General features: G+C 39.4%; 1 protein-coding gene across 2 annotated transcripts in view; it reads right to left on the reverse strand.

The window, feature by feature from the left end:
* Nucleotides 1–16,147: 16,147 nt before the first annotated feature.
* The window catches only part of ntng2b (netrin g2b), a 79,950-nt gene continuing 76,820 nt past the window's right edge, over nt 16,148–19,277 (reverse strand). For both annotated transcript variants that reach the window (XM_065965639.1, XM_065965640.1), the window contains 2 exons: nt 18,725–18,859; nt 16,148–17,432 (listed from right to left, as the gene is read on the reverse strand). In XM_065965639.1, coding sequence (XP_065821711.1) covers nt 17,209–17,432; nt 18,725–18,859 — 359 coding nt within the window. In that variant the 3' untranslated portion in view covers nt 16,148–17,208. The remainder of the gene's footprint in view (nt 17,433–18,724; nt 18,860–19,277) is intronic.

The raw sequence follows: 19,277 nt of genomic DNA on the forward strand, positions 1-19,277 counted from the left end.
TGCTTGAATTGAATAACTGTCACGGTGTTTACCAAAACTCCTGTTTGCTCCCATGTGTTTTAGCATACAAAGGACAGAATATTTGCTTCTACAGTCAGGTGGTTCCTGAAAAAAAAGAACATCAGTTGCTCCCTCTCCTCTTTTACAGTACAATGTCTCTTCTTTCAGTCTGTCTTTCCTGACAGGTTATACTTTACACACACATTTGTTTTCAGACAAAGCCATCTGGAGGTGTGTGGACGCTGCTGTTTGCTATGACTGTGAGGAATGACGCTCAGCTCCCTGGTGTCCTTGATGGCCAAAGTTTCTTTGTATGAATAAAAGTGTCCAACCTGCAGAAGAATATGCCTGTGTCACCTGCAGTTTTGGTATATCCTTGCCAAAAACACACCAGGTGTATCAATGATTATATGCAAAGATATGCCCAACTTTCCGGATATTTCAACATGTAATTTGGTGGATTTGTAGTCCCACTGTAGCAACAACAAATCGTATCTTACAGTATATCCAACCAGTTCTTGAATGTATTGTATTTTTAATTTTATATACTTTATTAATTCCTGAGGAGAAATTCGGGTTTTACACTCTTATTATCGAGAGGCATGCTTCTTACACACATAGGCCCAAAATACACACATGCACAAACAGGACCTGTGGACATGCATTAATGGACAGATGTCAGAGTGGGGCTGCGACACAGAGTTCAAGGGCTGTTAGGGGTTTAGTGCCTTGCTCAAGGGCACTTCAGCAGCACTTTGAAGTGCCCTCTCACCTCTCCAGCAACTAGACCAACTTTCATACTATTATCCACATCTGGACTTGAAACGGCAACCCTCTGGTTCCCAAACCAACTCCCTACAGATTGAGCTACAGCCACATATACATAAATATGGAAAATAATCCAAAACGCATTCCTGGTATAAATCAAATGTCGAAAAACACTATAGATGCTTTAGGGCAATCAAAGAATGGCCCATGCCCATGTCTTCTACTAGTAATGTTTTAAAAGATAAAACATAGCTATCAGCCTTTTTATGTTATTTATTTATTTTTTTAAACACATGAATTCCATGCATTCTACTTTTTTTTCGTCGTTTTAATTTTTCATTATAAATGTTTTATTATGCAGTGAGTGTTACATTAAAAGGCTTCATGAGGAGACTGAAAGCTATGGGAGAGGATTATCTGCAGAGTACCTGCTCGCTCTAAGCCTTTTGTTACCGAGAGGTGAACCATTTGATGTTTCAGCCCTGGAGGGGAATGAAGACGGGCTTTGACAATATCTTAACTGGGAGTCTGAGCCTCCAGTCACTGAGATCCCTCTGGCATGATGAGCTGAAAATGTGCAGAACAATGATCAGTTCATGCACGCATGCATACCTACTGGTAACTTCTACAAACAAAATAGAAACAAAAAAAACGGCACACATTGAAGAATGACTTCAAGACTGAAGATAATTTAATATACGGCCTGCTACTGAATGCCTCTGAAATGGTACAGACAATAACTGTGGTGCAAGAAGTATTTAGTTAATTAAGAAGAAATAGTTATAGCAAACTACAAAAATACTCGGTTAAATAAAGTGTCATGCATTCAACACTTTACTGAAGTATTGCCTTGCCTGTATCTTATTTGAAGTAACCTTCATGCAGGATTACCCCCTTCAGTATTGTTTTAAATATATTAATGAGGTAATCATTTTCATTAGTGTCTTCATATTTAAGCTGCAGTTTAATGCTTGGTTAAGAAGGGAGTATTTTTAATTGCATGACTTCATTTTGGGTTTAATCTATGCCCATTCATTATCCTTTGTAAACCAATAATATGTTTTTTGAGTAAAACAGTGATATAAAATGTAAGGGTCAGTTGCCTACTTGCCTCAAATATTTAGTGGAGAAAAAATATAAAGAGGAGATAAAACTGAAAACTAGAGAGCAAAACTACATTATAATTAATATAGTAAATATAATTATAAAAAAATACACTAAACTACTTTTCCCCACTTAAAAGTTGTGAAGATTTATTATGTTGACCTCAGCTTACTCTACTATAGCCTACAAATAGGCTCCATTATTTTAGAAATAGTTAACTCACATATCCTTCCATTTGTCTTTTATCCACCTGTTTTTAAAACCAGTAAAACAATACATTTTGTCATCTTATAAACACATCACACCTTTTTGGCCTTCATGGAAACGATTGAAAAAAAAAGAAGATATAAATGTTGTTGAAAACGTTGTTATTTGACAATGTTTTCCTCCTTCTTCACCGGTTTTAGCGAATTAGTTGAAATGAGTAAAACAGCGCCTCCTGCTCTCGGTGGCCAAAGACAGTATTACACCCATAAAGTCGAGGCCGTCGTTTTCAACTGATGACAGCCAGGTGTAGGCGCAAACTTCTCATTAATAAAATGTTTAATATGAAACAAACACGTCAGGCAGTACTCCACGAAGACGAACTGTGACGTAAACTGTCACTGAAGTACTGCATCAAAACAAACCATGTGAAGTTATCATTTCAATAAAATACACAAAGTCTGGCTGGTTTGTGTGAGGTGTTGGTAACTTCTGCCAAGTTAGCTTGCAGCAACAGGAGGAGGAGATGAGACATCTTCAGGACAGCAGGTGTTGTTTGGGACATTGTTCAATATGGATATGGAGTTATTCATCTCTGAAAGAAAGAATAATGAACTACCACATTAGTTCTGGTAAGCAAAATCCAACCTCTGTTTGACTTTTTTTTCCTTTTTTCTGATGGTTAACTGTGACATATTGTTTGTAAGTGTATTGTTGCATGGTTGATATGGAGAACTTATTAAGAGCTGTACTTCCCTGTTCAGTTGCCTTGCTGCACTAAAACGCTTATTTATGTAAAATTAAAAAAAATATTTGAGGGATTTAAAGTTCTTCATTATGCCACCATGTCCCTGCCAGCATTTTAACCAATGTATCATTTGTTAATGGATGCATAATACTGCTGCCTTTGAGTTAGCATTTTGGCTGTTAAAGAGGTTTATTGCTGTGCTAATTTTAAATACTGTGAGCTACTTAGTTCTACCTTTATGTGTGTGTAGCATTGATCTCCTCCTGTGAGACCAATTTCTCTAAACTAAAGCTAAGACATGGTGGTGTAGAAGTACAGATTTGCATTGAATGTAAATACCCATTGTTAAAGCACCAGTGTCCACCAGAGTACTTGAGTTGAAATATTTTTACTACACTGCACCGCTTCACTAGTAATGACTACTGTTTACATACACTATACAGATCTGCCTGCAGCTTTGAACACTTTGAATTTACCATTATTTTTGCAGCTCCTTGCTGTATAATAGTGATTACTTGTGGCCTGCATGCGGGAGATCATGTGGTTGCTTGAGATCGTTCCATCTCCATGTTTTGTTGTTAAGATGTGCTACATAAAAGTCATAAGCTTTAATGAGTACCTTGGAGACAGGGCTTTGTTAATGTTTCGTAAAGTGTGCTGAAGATTGGATTAGAGTAAGTCATGCATTCTCTGCGTGCATTGACGCTTTGTGAATTGAAACTTTTAATTGTGCTTTGCTTTTTTGGTCTTTTAAGCTTAAAACACTGCTTTCGACCTTTATCAGAGTTCATTTTGCAGTCTGAGATGATAAGAAGATCTGTGTAAGAATGTGTAAGTTATGTACTTTGTCAAAATGAGAGTTTGGTTTATATGATTTCAAGCAGCTATCCCCGATGTGGCGCCTTTCATTTAAATAACACCAAGTATAACAGATTGAAGGTTGTTTTTTCTTCCCTTTACGAGTACATTTATTGATTTTAGGCTGCTCTCTGTTCTCATAGTTTGTGTCAGTTGGTGGTCTCGGACCCCAAACCTAAACCCAGACGAGGCCATTAGGCTCCTTTGATGGTGGTTTGCTAATATAAGACTGACTTCAGCCCCCTCATTCTTTTGAAGGCCAGTGCAGCGGAACAGCAGGGATGCCAACATAGAGGCTCTGGCAACAAAAAAAAAAAAAAAAGGTCATCTAGCAAAAAGTTGGAATCTGGCTTAATTTTGGCTCAACTTTTGCCAAACTGCAGCATCATCTGGCGAGACGGTGAAGTCTTTGGAAAATCAAACAAGAACAAGCAATCATTTTTGGTTTATCAGAAAGATACACTGTTGGCCTTGTGATGGAAGTAAAGATCAAATAATTGTGGACATGATAACTTTCTGGAGCTTAAAAAATCCTTTGTGGAAGTTGAATACACAGCAGTGCAGCTTTACAATGTGTGATAACCCTTCACACTCCTTTATCTGTTTGTTAAACTGGACTCTCTGGATTGTATTTCATTGCATTTATGTTGTATTGCAGCAAGGCTGTTTGTCTTAAGGATGGATGAAGGGAGATGATCTAAAAGCTTCCATCACTACTACTTGCTAAGTGGAATACAACTTTGCTGGAAAAAGCAATAGCTGGAGGCATTATGTTACTGTATACATCCTTTTTTAAAAAAAAAAAAGTGATATCATAAAGGCATGAAGGGAAAATTTTAAAATTTGGCACAATCTACACTCTGACTCCAGGATAAACTGGTTGGATTTTTTTGGTCAAAGGTAGAGGTGACTACTGACCTCACCCGCCACGATGGAATTTTATCAGATCTGGTCTTTTGCTATTTTTTATCCCTCAAAGAGAGCGATGCCTTTTGCAGTGGACGTCTCACTTTACTAAATCACTGACATACAAACTGCTTCAATGTGCCTGCCTGCCATTCAAATCAGTTATGGCTCTATTTATGCAAAATTATGCAAAACTTTTCTCCTGATACAATCAAAATGAAAGAGTTACACAAAACTCCCCCTCATCTATGTTTTTTATCGTGAAAATAGCTTTTGACACTGAAACCATTTCTATATCGGACCGTAAACATGTTTGTATCTAACTACTTCATTTACTTTTTATGTAGTAAAAATTAGCATTTTATTATTGGACTCAATGGGGAGACCTTGGCCTTCCGAACTAGCCTCAAGTGGACACTCGAGGAACTGCACTTGCACTTATGCATTGGCTTCATTTTTCACAGAGATTGCTGCTTGGTCTTTATGCAGAGACCTTCATAGTTTTGCACATGCATTAAAACCTGAGGAGTGGAAAAAAAAGAGCTTCAGAGGAAAGTTTAGACCTGACCAATTAATGGAGACAGTGGGCATTAATACTTGAGTCTTAGATTCAGAAAAAAAAAAACCTTAAAGATCAGTCAGATGTAGACTCTTCAGGTCTGATGTTGAACCCTCGTAAATGGGTCTCAGAAGATTTGGACAGTTTTTGACAAGTACTTGATTTGAAGCACTCTATACTTCTCATTCATTGAAAGTTTGACCAAGCCAGCTGTTTCCACACTCCTGTCAAATCACTGACTTCCTGTCAAAGCACTGAGTGGAAGAAAATGTACTTTAGAAAGTGTTATTGGGTGTGTATTCTCTGCATTCTCTGTGAACACCAATACCCCAATGATTTCTGATGTCGGACAGGGATATTATCTTATTATTTGTTTATCACGTCTAGTAAGTCTCATCTGCTCATATTTTACAGACAGATTCGATGGCAGAGGTCCAAAACAAGCTTAATTTGCCACCTGAAAGCGTGCTGACATCTCTAAATGCTATGCAGCATTAACCAAAACATCCAGATTTGTTTCTCACAGCAATCTCAAACATTTCTAAAACTCCATCTGTGAGAGGAGTCTTTAAAAAAAACCAAAAGACTGAGATGTTAAAAGCATATAACAGAGAGAGAAACATCATAATCGTTGCAGATGTTACTACCAACAAATGTTCAGACATCGGAACCAGTCAGATTTATGAGCTTGAAGCCATAGGCATCTAGTTTCACATCTCCTCCCTGCTGTACGTCTGCAGGAGCAGCGGAGGAGGCACACATCCCCGCCTTTCCCAGATCTACAACACTCACAGCTCTGAAGTCAGCCCCTCCGCCACGCTGAGCCTGACAGCTGAGTGAATTGACAAAGATTTCAATATTCTGCCTGAAGCACAGGCGTTTTGTGGGTTACAAGCTGCACAGCGGCAGCCATTTTTCAGAAATATGTCAACATGTTTGAAATATGGCACAGTGATACCTCAGAAGTGAACGTGTCGGTAAAAAGACAGTTTGGGAAACGAGGGGAAAACAGCCAAACCAATGCCTATTGTGAGCACTCCCGTCGCTTTTTAAACAAACTGCCTAAAATGTTTAAAAACACAACTGTCAACTTAGAAGTCTCCAGCAGGATGTTACAAGGTAAAACAGTCTTTACAGCAAATACATGCTGGAAGGTGAAGCCAAATCTTTCTTTATTTTGGTCTTCTCTAAGTAAGCAGTAAAGATAGTGAACGCTTGTGATGAATCTTTTTGAGGTTTTACTTATGTAAAGAGAAACAGCTGGCACACAGTTGTGTTGGGGACCAAAGAGTGACAGAAACTAATATATCCCTCTCTTGGAGTCTTTTAACACATTTCCTTTTACAATATCAGCCAACACACAATTACAATGTTACAATTCACTTACAGAGCGACCTAATCTGCAGTCAAAACCCAGCCTTAAACAACCAGAGGATGATTACACTTTACCAGAACAGATCAATAAAACAGAAAACCCTCACCAATAGTAGCATCAGCGCTATCGGTTAACAAGCAATGCCATCAAAAATGAGCAGCAACATAAAAGTCATTATAATGTGAATTAAGTCCAAAAACTAATTTGCTTCAGACATTAATTTATAGAAATGACGTGGCTGTTGACTTACTGTTTTCTGACTAATTTAATATTTGTGATTCAATTTTCCTCAAAACATAATTGTCATTTCACAGAATAAATCTGACTGTGACTGACATTTCCCAATATGATTATGACTGATTCACAGTCCTCTCATGTACATTCAAATAACCTTTTTATAATAAACACTAGGAGTGCAGCCTGTTGCAATGAAACAGGCCTCTGTCTGACTTGATTAGACTGAATGCATCAAGGACCCATCTGACTCGGGTCCTTGGTTAGGTCAGGATCTGTAAAGACCTTGAGTCCCTGCACAGCAGAATTTAGAAAGGGAAATCAATTATTTTGAATTATTATTAATATTATTATTATTGTTATAAATTGACAAGTCAGACTAGCATCTCCTCTGACATCGTTGTTGACAAAACTGATATCAGAATTCCCGCCCCTGCTTGATTTTGATTTGTTGGTGAGGGAGAAGTGACATTGATGAGGGACGCGCTGTTCTAAAAGTTGAACTTCTTTCAACTGAGAGATGTGTAAGTGCAGGAACAAAAAAAAAGCAGACATCGAGAGGTTTTGGTGTTCAGGATGTTGAGCGCTGAGAACACTGAACTACTTTGGTTTTGTATTGAAAATAGGTGCTGAAAGTGCAAAAACAAATCTTAAGGTGCTCAGATATCATGATGTATCAGTAAATAATTGGATGCAATATCTGAATGATCATCAAATTGCTGTATCATGATATTATGGTTATCGTGGAGACATGTTGCAATGTACTATGCCAGGTAGTTGTATAATAAACAGCTGTGCTTTTTTTTTTAGGATCCAATCAGTCTTTGAATTCATGGATCTGTTTCTAGTATTCCAGGACAATATTTCATGACTTAACCTGAACCACAAATTGCAACCACCACTTGTCAGATTGTGGGCATCTATCGTGTTGGGGGGTCTATCTGAATGTTTTACCATGAATCAGCTGACTCTCTCTCTCAGTCAGAATTGGATGCTGCCGAGTCACAGGGAAAAAAGCGCTTTAGAGATAGAGTAATCATGAGTGGGCAATAAAGAGAGATGGAGCGTGCACTTGGACAGTAACTAAAATGTATTCAGAGTGATTCAGTGTAATTCCGTTGTTTATCAGCGGAGTATATTGAACTACACAGCAGACTGGAGTCTCATGGCCCCAGCTGACATGCTCAATAAAACAGGCAATAATGGGAGTGAAGCAGAGCCCATAAAACAGAATATTTGGATTATATGACATCATGTGAACTGGCAGAACAGCTAGGGGGCTGATTTCTGTATGATAGAAAGAAACAGTCTTTCACTGAAACCATCATGTCTTTAGCTTGTTATATTTTATTTTTACAAAAAATATTACTACATTTTTTTTAGAATGGCGTCTCTCCCATCTCAGCAGCGTGGCCCGATCGCCATGTCACTTTAGCAGCCGGCTGTGTTCGTCTAGGAGAAGTATGTACAGATTTACAGCACTAGTTCACACATAAGCCTTCAGATATAAAAAGACGCCAGTTAGCCCGTCTCGGTTAATAGAGTGGCTGAAGGAAGAGGACAGTGACAGGTGAAGAAGAGAAAACAGAGAGTGGCCGAGGAGAAAGCCGAGTATAAAACCCTGCAGGTATCATTCATAACAGATTGCGATGTAACGTTAGGCTGTATTGTTTGTAAAGGCGGCTGTGGCTCAGAGACATCGCCTCTCAACCGGAAGGTCGAGGGTTTGATCCCCAGCTGAGCCGACATGTCCCATGTGTCTTTGGGCAACGCACTCCCGCTGCTTCGGTGGCGGTGTATGAGTGGATTAGTGTTGTACTTACTCTCTGATGTACATCGCTCTGGATAAAAGCGTCTGCTAAGTGAATTGTAGAATTGTTTTCAGTGTAAATGTTCTACTCTTAGTTATGTCTCAGGTTAGATACATACATAAATTCCATCTTACGCCGGAAGTTGTCTCTTTCCTTGTCTAGCTTTAAAAGTTTGCAACCTTAATTATCTAAATAAGCAATGAGCATAATAAATGACCTTCAACAATATAGCTTCTTAGCCACAGCCCATAGATATCAGCAGCAGTTATAAACACACACACACATACTTCACATTCAAATAGTTTGCGAACAAGCTGCTGTAGTCGCTAGCTAGCTGTGGTATTAATTGTACCTTGTCAGCAGGCTTTGTAAACAGATGCACTTTGTGTAAGAGGGGGAGGCATAACAGCGCTATGTGTGTTTTATGACAGTGCAGTCGCACGCAGAGACCTTTGGTGGGTGCCAAAGCGCACCAAACCCCTACATATTGTGGCTTTAATCTTTTGGACAGTAGATTCAAAGTGAAGTTCACTCATATATTTATGCAGTCCTTTGAGTATTTATAGTTTCTATTAGTGTTGGTTGCTGTGCATTAGTAATGCTTACTTTGAGCAATATTATGTTTTTATCTGATAAACTTTCCCCAGCAGATCTGCATCTATTTGTATTCATGACAAATAAGTTGTGTTATGCATATTTTCTATGGATTTCAACTTGCTCTTTAGGGAAGTGTGTGCTGGGAGCTTCATGTCCCAGCATTATTTTTTATGTCTGGCAACGCCTCTGGGTGTCTTTACAGATTTCTTTAGCTCAGCCTCGGGCTACACGCCTCAGGTAGACACCTCATCAGGATGAGTGACAGGAAGTTGACCAACTAACGGGAGCAGAGCGGGACTACACTCTGCTGACTCAAAGATGAATAATGTATATTTAATTTAATCACAATATGGATTCAATTTCCATTTGCAAATCACATTATTGTTAGTGCAAGTCCTTGGGCGGAGCACCTCCATCCCATCTGTGTCTCTTCATGTGTAAAGAGCCCCAGCTTTGAGAAAATGCAATGTGTGCACCCTGCACAAGTCGATGTCAAGCTTTCAATGCCAACTGGTGCGTCTGCATGCTAGGTGGTGGCCTTATGATGCTTAAATTATTCATGCATATTAATGCCGTTTTATGCAGTGATTTTCACAGGTACAGCACTGCTGCAGCAACACTTTGATGGTAACAGGTGGAGTTTAAAGTGGACTTTCAGTTGAAATAACTTCATCTTCCACATCTCTGTACGAAATTTTTTTTGTGATCAAAAAATAGGACGAATAAGATGCTTTTGGTGAATTCATGATGTCCATCTGTTCATTAGTCAATCTTTCATCTGTCTATCTGTCAGTCTGTCTGTCTGTCTGTCTTATAATTGTGCTGTTTGATATTTGACTTTCATAAAAGTATGCATTGTATTTTCAACATCAGGAAATTCTAATCTTGCGTCTTCTTCGTCACTTGTCAGGTCGTAAAAAATGTGTTATGCCTTTCTAAAATAATATTTTTTTTGAAGAAATGCATAATTGATGTTTTAAAAGCATTCAGTATTTTTTGTGTGTTTACTTATTTAGTTTGAAGTCTCACTAGATGCTGAATATTTCGCTCTTAACATAACACAGGTATTTGGCTCGTTCTGGCCTCTTCATTGGTCCAAACTGAGATTTTTTTTAGTGCAGTGCAAACAGGACACTGTTGTGTGCTTAGTGTGCCAGCACAAGCTGAAGGAGATCAGACTTTAGAAATATTGTCACCCTCATTGCATGCTGTCTGACTTGAGTTTATGTGTTTCTTCCTCTGTTAAATGTTTATATATGTATCTACCCGTGTACTAACTGTGCAAGGCTGTGCAAAACTCCATATCGTGGCAGAACGTAATACTTGTGATGGTACTGATACCAGTTTACAGCACACCTCTAATTTTTCATCACTTTCTGTTTTTTAGGTCTTCTCTTATTCAGCAACACTGGCTACTCTAATTGCAGATCAATATCCACAACATTTGCATACTCTTCTGAAAAACACATTAATACACAGCATGTAAAAGTTACTTACTGAAATCATCAGATCCCTTCAGTCTCCAATGATCAAAGTTGAGGTTCCTTTTGCCTCAGAATGACTAAAGTTGAGGGCTCTGTAACTTAGACATTAGATCATAGTTGTTTTGTAATACTTGTGAAGTTCTTCTTGCGAGAAAGTGGTGGTGTGTCTGCCCTTAGGCACAAAAAGCATTTTAATGGTGGAATCACATTAACTGCCTGAAAGATTATAACTAAAACATGTACGAGTCTAAAAGAATGATGATGTATGCCCACTTGCGTAATCATGATCCCCAAAACATAAGAAATTATGTGTTACAGATTTTAAATTTAGACACAAGAGCACACGTGTCGTATGGACTCACTGTCATCAGATAGCAACAAGAGTAGATATTGGAAGCGGTCCTGGGAGGCATTAGTGCAGGCCCAGATGGTAATCTTGAATAGTGACACTCTAAAGAAGAACTGACCTTCGCCTGATCAGAGTTCTTGACACAGAGTAGGTAAAGGCTGTCAACTACAGGTATTTGTCCCAGAGCTGCTGCGAGTGAAAGAGCGAGAGCAGCGGTTGTCCATTCAAATTCACAGGTCTGCAAATACTGACATTGCTCAAGTCCTTTTTGGAGCAAAAGCTGCAAAAGCAACATGTACCGTATGTCTCGCACAAACAGACAGAGAGTATAGGAGGTGAGCGTGAGGGAGAGAAGGTCTAACATTGCAAATGTATTTGTGCAATGAAGACGGTGTGCAAAAGTTTGCTTGCAATTTTTAGTAATTAAAAAACAACAAAAGTAACAAATATTAGGTGCCTAGAACTTCTATTCTTGTTCTTTTATTTGTGGTTGCAGAAACAGGTATCAAAAGTGTTTGATTTTTCCTGGTATGGTATCACAGTTTGAGATTCTGGTACCGTGACAACCCTTGAGTAGGTAGTTGTTGATGCATGGATGTCAGTGTACAAACAGAGCAGGACTTCAGATGTGAGACAAGCAAGGTTTTTCAGCCAGATCCCCCGAAACACAAGGTGCTCTGTCAAGCCTCTTCCCTGAGGGGTTTGTCTAGCAGAGCTTTGCTGTACCTCTAACCCACATTTTTTTCCAAAAGATGATGAAACATGAGATGAGCCCCAGTGAAACCCCAGAGAAAGTCATAACCCTTGAAGTACAAGAAGCGGTTTGGCTGTACAAAGCATGGCTGGCAGAGGCTCATTGGCACACATGGGGCTTGGCTCGTGTTTCCTTAAAACAAAGTAAGATTTCAGGGCAGTTAAGACGTGCAAGCCTCTAGGACCTGTGTGAAATGCACAGCTGAAAGTAATCCAAACAGGAGGCAGTGGTACAGCTGGGAAAACAGGACTGAGATGACACGGACAAACAGAGACATTTTTCACCAAACTGTGAGTCACATTCAGGAGAAGACAAACTTGTTCAGCCGCTCTTCTCCCACGTCTCTGATCTCTTACACAGACACACTGCAGCGTTGGCAGGTGTTACTGTCTACCTTCATAAGTCACTTTTTAAGATCATGTTGTATGTGGTGCGTTCCTCGTATGGCTCTGACTGTATATACTTATTTTCTATATCAGCAGTAATACTTTGTCCTGCTCTCCATCTCCTAATGTTAATGTTGGCGTTGTCTCATGGCATGCTCTGGATTTTGAAATTTACTTAAGACACCCACACACTCCCTGAACAGACATATAAAAGATAAAACAGAAATTGAAAGATGATTTAGCATCTTTTGCACTCATTATATCAGCTTCTCTGAGGTGAAATAAAAACAGAAGCTTTCTGTTGTTCCGAGAGTTTACTCTCATTCATTTTTCATTTGTCTCCGGGTTCATCTCAAAGCAGCGAGTTGCTCCATTTTAATTTAATTAGGTAGGCCGAGCTGAATATTCATTAATTATTGTAATAAACGCTAATGATATTATTATTCACAGTTTCGTCTTGGATAGAGACATCATTTGGCACTTCCCGTCTAATTTGTCAGATTTAAACCATGAAAAAATGAACAGACCTGCTTTATCGTGATGATATATGCCTCATTTTTTTAGACGTCGATGCAGATCATTTTGTTTATGAAGTCACTGAATGGAACAGGAACCCCTTTGTAAGTTGAATTACAATGAACCTGTTTAAAGTGGACAATGCTAAGGTGTGATATCCACTGCTATCCTACACCTTCATCACAAAAATACAGTCATATAGGTTTTTGGCACAAGCAGCTTGACCTTTTTCTTCTTCTTTAGATTTATTTTGGGGCTTTTTATGCATTTATTGGAGAGACAGAACAGGGGATAGAGTTGGAAATTGGGAAGGGAGAGAGGGACAAACAACACGTGGGAAAGGAGAGCCACAAATTGGATTTGAACCTTGGCCGCCTGCCCCAAAGATCACACCCTCATGAGGCATGCAAAGTAACCGCTAGGCCACCTGCTCCTCGCTAAGACTGTTATTAACGTTTATTGTTAGGCAGCAACCTTCAATGGCTGGGCCAACTGTTAGGCAAAGGAGGAAGTGTGACCCCTAGAAGAAACATCGACCACATCTGCATAGGAAGGATGTCAGGGGGTTGGATGGTTCACACATGATTTTCACCATGCATATTGATCTTTCTGTTCCCTGCGAAACCAAAAGGTCAAGCGTTGAATAATGTACCTGTACTTAGGAACTTAATTTAACCCAAATCAATATTTTTTATCAATGCTTTACCAAGTGCCTCTGTGCCTGAACTTAACCAAACTGAACACAACTTTAAAAATGTGTTTTATCCCTCATGCCGCTGGCTCCCGAATAGTCATGGTAGATATTTTAGTGACAGTCATAAATCATTTTAAGAGATAAAAGGAATCCAATCAGAGGACCCTTTATCAAAGTTGGCGGACCCTACCCCCTAATCTTCTTTTGCAATGAATAATATCCAAGAATAATATGATTGGAGTGATAGTTATTCTTCAAATGCCATTTAGGATTGCAACATTTTTATAATAAATTATACTTTTGAGTACGTAATGTCACAAAGCAAGAGGAGCTTTAAGTGGTCTAATGTACGATGATTGGGTCAGATGGAAGTGTACACCAATTGGGCCGACACATGAGCCAATGAAACACCTGGAAACATAACATGTAGTCGCCTGTGTTACGGCCAAAGCTCCTATTAGTAACCTTCAAAAATTGACCTAAAGACTAAATATTAAAAGAGAATGAATGAGAAATATACGTCTTCTTTCCAACTGTTTCCTTATTATGATCTTTCATCATTAATAACACAACTTTTTACGTTGTATTGCTTTTCCAATCACGGCCCAGTTCACTTCTCTTCAGTGTTCTTGGCAGAAAAGAACTCTTAATTGAAGGTTGAGGGGGAGCAGCCCAGTTGATGCTTCTCTCAGGGATTCCTCAGAACTGTCCAAAATTCCTATTGATTATCATTACACAGTTGTTGAGGTATGAGGACAGGCTGGATATCCAGTCCTGGGTCCTGAACTGTGTTCCCCTTTCTTTATGCTAACCAAACCTACTGCTGGCTGTAGCTTAATATTTACCAAAAAATATGAGAATGGGATCTCTCTTTTGTAGCTTAGGCAAGATAGTACAGAAGCACATTTCAACCCAAGAAAAATCTCTCTCACTGAATATCAACATGTTATTATTCAAGAATTTCCATTTGTAGAAATGATTACAAGAATGCATTAGCCCAATCCATGTTCTTCTCTGACTGGCTGTTGAAGATCAGATTTCCACACAGTTATGTATCAGAGTATGCTGTAATGTATTTTCCTCTGGCTGCATGCTCTACCTGCTCTTTGATCCACAATGAAATGTGTTTCTTTACATCATTTCTCTGTGTTCTACATTCATAAACTATTCGCTTCCGCGTCTCGGCTCTTGACACCATTCAGGCTCAGAGGGGATGAGTCCTACAGACAGAATAGCTAACACAACTACCAACAGCTCAGACATAGAGGAGTAATACCAGAAACCCTGTCTTGTCATTTCTTACAGGCTTAGTCTCACTTTGATCTTTGATGTATCCTGTTGTAATGCAGCATTCATGTCTCTTTACCCACTGTGTACCTGGGTTGACTCAGCAACAGAACATCTCTCAGTAAAATAATGTTGTAGTTTTGTAGGGGAAAAATAAAACCTGAAGGACAAGTCAATGGAAAAGCCTTTCAAAGAGATCAGTGAATTCAAGGAGAGTCAAAGATTGCCAATATTGCTTCAGGGAGAGTCTCTCTAGAAGGTCACTTATCACTTTTATGTGAGATCTACGTGATATGGCAACAAATACGATCACCAATAATAATAATAGTAGGGGTGTCAGCTTTAATGCATTAATTGTAATGCCATTGAGGTCTGAAATGAACACCTTCAATTCTCTTAATCACCTTAATCGATTGTTACTTTGTCCCTTTAGGAGCACCTTAGGTTATACACCGTTGAGTCCTTCCTGTTTCCACGGTGATATCAAATTTCGACACCACTGTGCCTTTGGATGGCACATTTTTCTTTAAAAAACTCTCAGACAGCTCAGTTGACAGGTGAAAAGTAATATGCACAAAGTGATGTCAAAATGGCATTTCTTCACTCTTCCCTTTATCTATTTTGATTTACTTAAATTCAGCGATTAATTGCAATTGTTTGTTTTACAGCCACAAATAATAGGAATCATTATCCCTTTTTTACTGGGAGCCAAATCAAACTGCAGAGGTTTCCTTCTCTCCTAAACCAACACACCCAGTAACTCAAACGGCTTATAGCATTGAAAGCAGCTTCACTTTGTAAATCAGCTTATATTAGCAGGTGTCAGGGGCTGCAAGCTGAGCCGCTGCTAACTTTAGCTCAATTTGCCATCTCCTAACATCCAGATGTAAAATAATAATTAATGAAGTTAACTTATATAGTTGAAGAAAACCAAGATCTAAAATATGATGATGAGGTGACCTAAAACAGGAAGAAACTATTTGAAAACTGCAATTCAAAAACTTCAGGCTGGCTTGATGTTTCTTTGTACGTCTGTGAGAAGTCCTTTGACAGGCTAGTGGTCTTCAAATGTTTATCATTATTATTCAAATACATTTTTACAATAATCACAAATATAATACTTTGCCAAGCCCCGTCCCTTCTATATGCATTGTTAGGATAGAGGAAAATATGTTTTTAATTTGCTTAGTCACTCGCATATAAAAACCCTTGGCAACTTTTATCAGAATAAAATAATTTATATTCTTTTGACATGAAAGCAGTGCTTGTGATTGTCAGACAGACTCTGTGTGCATTCATGAGCATTCAACACAATGTCCAAACTGAAAGGACTTTGGACTTTCTTGTCTCATCTTGCTTTTTCTTCAGCCCACTGGAAAAGAAAGACTTCAACATCATGAACATTTCATTGAATAAAAAAAAAAAAAGTACAAGCACGAAGGCAAATAACAGTCATATTTACTGCAGGGTTTACACTCAGTGTAATAAAATGCTCATTTGGAATAGTTTTAAATCTTGTTTTATATAATTTATTGTAACTCCAAACAAAAATAATTTCTACAAAAAATATTCAAATAATGTCATATAATATTGATACGTGGATGATATCTTTTCTCTCTCTCTTTTTAGGCTTCTGATAAGTTAAATTCTGATAAATTCTGCTTTCCTGAATACTGTGTGAAGATTAAATCTCGATAAGTGTGGCAACAATCACTCATTCCTATAACAACCATAACAGTGACTAATTTTTATTATAATCTGCAATCCCTCTGGATATTATATAGTACGTATAATCTCAGCGACTGTTAGTGGGCACATTAGATACAATGACTGAAGATATAATTAAAATTAAAAAAAAAATAAAAGAATGCAGCAGAAATAGAATAAATCTCAAATCAAGTCTCATCTTTAGAGAAGAAATGAAACCTGGTTAATATATGTAGGCCTCAGCAGCAGGATCAAAATCTCGCCTCCCGACCCGTCAGTCCGTCCGTCGTGTTGACATGTCTTAAACCGTCCACACACACACACACACACATGTCGGCTGTCTGTCTTAACGGAGGCAAGATCTGTAACTTAACCAAGAAGAACGAAAAAGATAAAAGGTCCTTGTGATTAACAACAGCCATTCCCTTTGAAGTGAAACAGTGGTGATTTAAGTGTTTTCTTTATGCTTTTTGGTTTGATGCACATTGCTCCAGCTCAGGAATAAAGGGAACAGTGGTTGGTATGATTTTTTTTTCCCCCCCTTATGCCTGCATCTCTTTTCACTGAGGTCACTCTTTTTTTCTTTTTTTTTTCCAGTTTGTCCTTCTTGCACCTGAGCACACACTGGTTATTGTAACAGTCCTGTGAGGTGTGTGTGTGTTTGTGTGTGTGTTTTGAAAAGGAGACTTGGGCTAGTTAGTGTGAGTGTGTTTGCTTTTTTTTTCTTCTTTTTCTTGCGAGTGCAGCGGTGTCTGTTTCGTCGGGGTCCATGACTTTGGCGGCCCCATCCCGCTCACATACACACAACGCACACACCCCGTGGTCAGAGGGGATTTTTTTTTTTTTGTGTGTGTGTGTGTGTGTGGCTCAGTGGGGCGTTAACGTGGCCAGCAGGTGGGCTAGCAGAGTGCAGAGCAGCAGGGTGGCCGTGGGGGGATGCAGGGAAGAGGCGGCGTTGCAGTCTTTGCCCGCCTCGCAGCGGGGCTGTTGGCACAGTACCCCCTTAAACTCTGGAGGACAGATGCACTTCTGGTTCTGGTAGCAAGTTCCTCCGTTCTGGCACAGGAGCATCTCCTCATCGCAAACGTTCGCTGTGAGCGGAGATGAAAGCAGACAGAGAAACAGCAGAGGGAAAAGTAGAGGGGGGGGGGGGGGAGGGCGTGTGAGGGAATTGCAGAGGTAAGGAGAACACGAGAGAGGAGTTGGGAATAAAGAGGGCACAGCAAAGTGACGGAGTGACAGGCGGTAAAAGGAGAGTGGGGGAGTGAAGTGCACAAAGACGACAAAGATGTATAGGAAAAAGGAAGACATGTGGGGAGGATAAGGAGGGGCAATGTAAGAGGCATGAGGGGGAAACAGAGATACAGAGGGAGGGGAAGAATTCAGGGCAAAAAGAACAAAGTGGAAAAGAGAAGCAGGAGGAAGGAAAGAGGCAAGATAAATTCTCCAGTCTTTGCCTTAGGGACGACAACAGGTAACACCTGCCTTTTTTTGTTTTTTCAGCCCTTTTCTCACTCTGTTTTCATAGAGCCTGCACTTTCTCAGGATCAAGTCAGAATCATTGTCCCAGACGCAGCAGAAAATACACTGCATGTGTGTATTTGTTAGGTCATAATTAGAGGAGTATATAACATAATTACACTGACTTTAAAAGTCATTATAGAGCAAGCTGCAATGCAAAAAGATACTTGACCCAAAAATCTACAAACCGAAAAAAAAATCATCAGCCTTCTGTGACAAGAAATAATTACACACCCCAACTAGTTTTTTTTTATCACTCTGGATAATTGGCTTTGCTGTATTTGGAGTAAGATGTCAAATATTTAACATATTGTGCAACAATTTATGTCCCTGTGTTGTGATAAATAAACCCCTGGCTAAAAAGCAAGGCGCTTCAATGTGTTTGTGTGTGTGTGTGTGTGTGTGTGTGTGTGTGTGTAGTTGGAGAGGGTCTATGTGAGACTATGTGAGGCCCCCTGACACGATGCTAGATGGTGGAGGAAGACGATTCCCTGTAATGGGGTTAAGCAGTGACAGGGTCATCAATTAAAAGAGCAGCTGATGCTGCTAATGAGGTACATGATCTATTCCCATGGGGGGGGGAGGGGGGGGGTAAAGAAAAAACATCAGGGTGATGCACAAGCTAAGTGGCACAGTCCACTCGTAAAGGTCCTAAAAGGCTACAAGGTGTATTTATTTATACATTTGTTCCATGAACTTGCTAAAATAAAAGATCTCCTACTCTACTGGTGGGTTAACATTTTTCTTTTTTTAAATGTAAGAGCTTTGAAATATATTTTCTGGCAGATAATACCTGTTCACTACAGTACTCCTGAGGTACGAGAACCCTAAATTGGACAAAACATGGTGTTTCTGGACTCACAGTAACAGCCTTGTTTCCAGTAGTACCCGGGCAGACAGTCGTCACATTTGGCCCCCGCGGCTCCGTCTTTACACTGGCAGAAGCCTGTGCCGTTACAGCGGTCATGGACGGAACCCATCTGGTTGCAGTTGCACTCTGAAAGAAGTGGGAAGGTGGATGAAGTAGAGAAGGAGTCATTTAGGAATTACAGCCTCTTTTGCAAAGGATTTGATCTAGATGTGACTTGAGCCCGTCTGCGGTATCTGCATTTGTTTGGAGACCACAGCTATGCTTTGGTACTGAGACCTCTAAGGACTACAGGAGTGTGCAAGTAGAGGTGGAGTTTTTTCAAAGTATAGAGATGTGCCACGATGCTACACAAGTTCAGATAAGACATTTGGTCCTTTTCAGAAGGATTTATTATTATTCTCTTATTTTAGTTAAAGTTTTTTCAAATAATTGAAACTAACAGAAAATCGAATGTATGTGATGCTGTGTGAGCTAAAAACTGTTGTAATTTACGGCACACTTTTTATTGTTGCCAGCTCACAACTATTTCTATAGATCCAACATC

This window comes from Labrus bergylta, chromosome 17, assembly GCF_963930695.1.
Source record: "Labrus bergylta chromosome 17, fLabBer1.1, whole genome shotgun sequence".
NCBI classification, from domain to species: domain Eukaryota; kingdom Metazoa; phylum Chordata; class Actinopteri; order Labriformes; family Labridae; genus Labrus; species Labrus bergylta.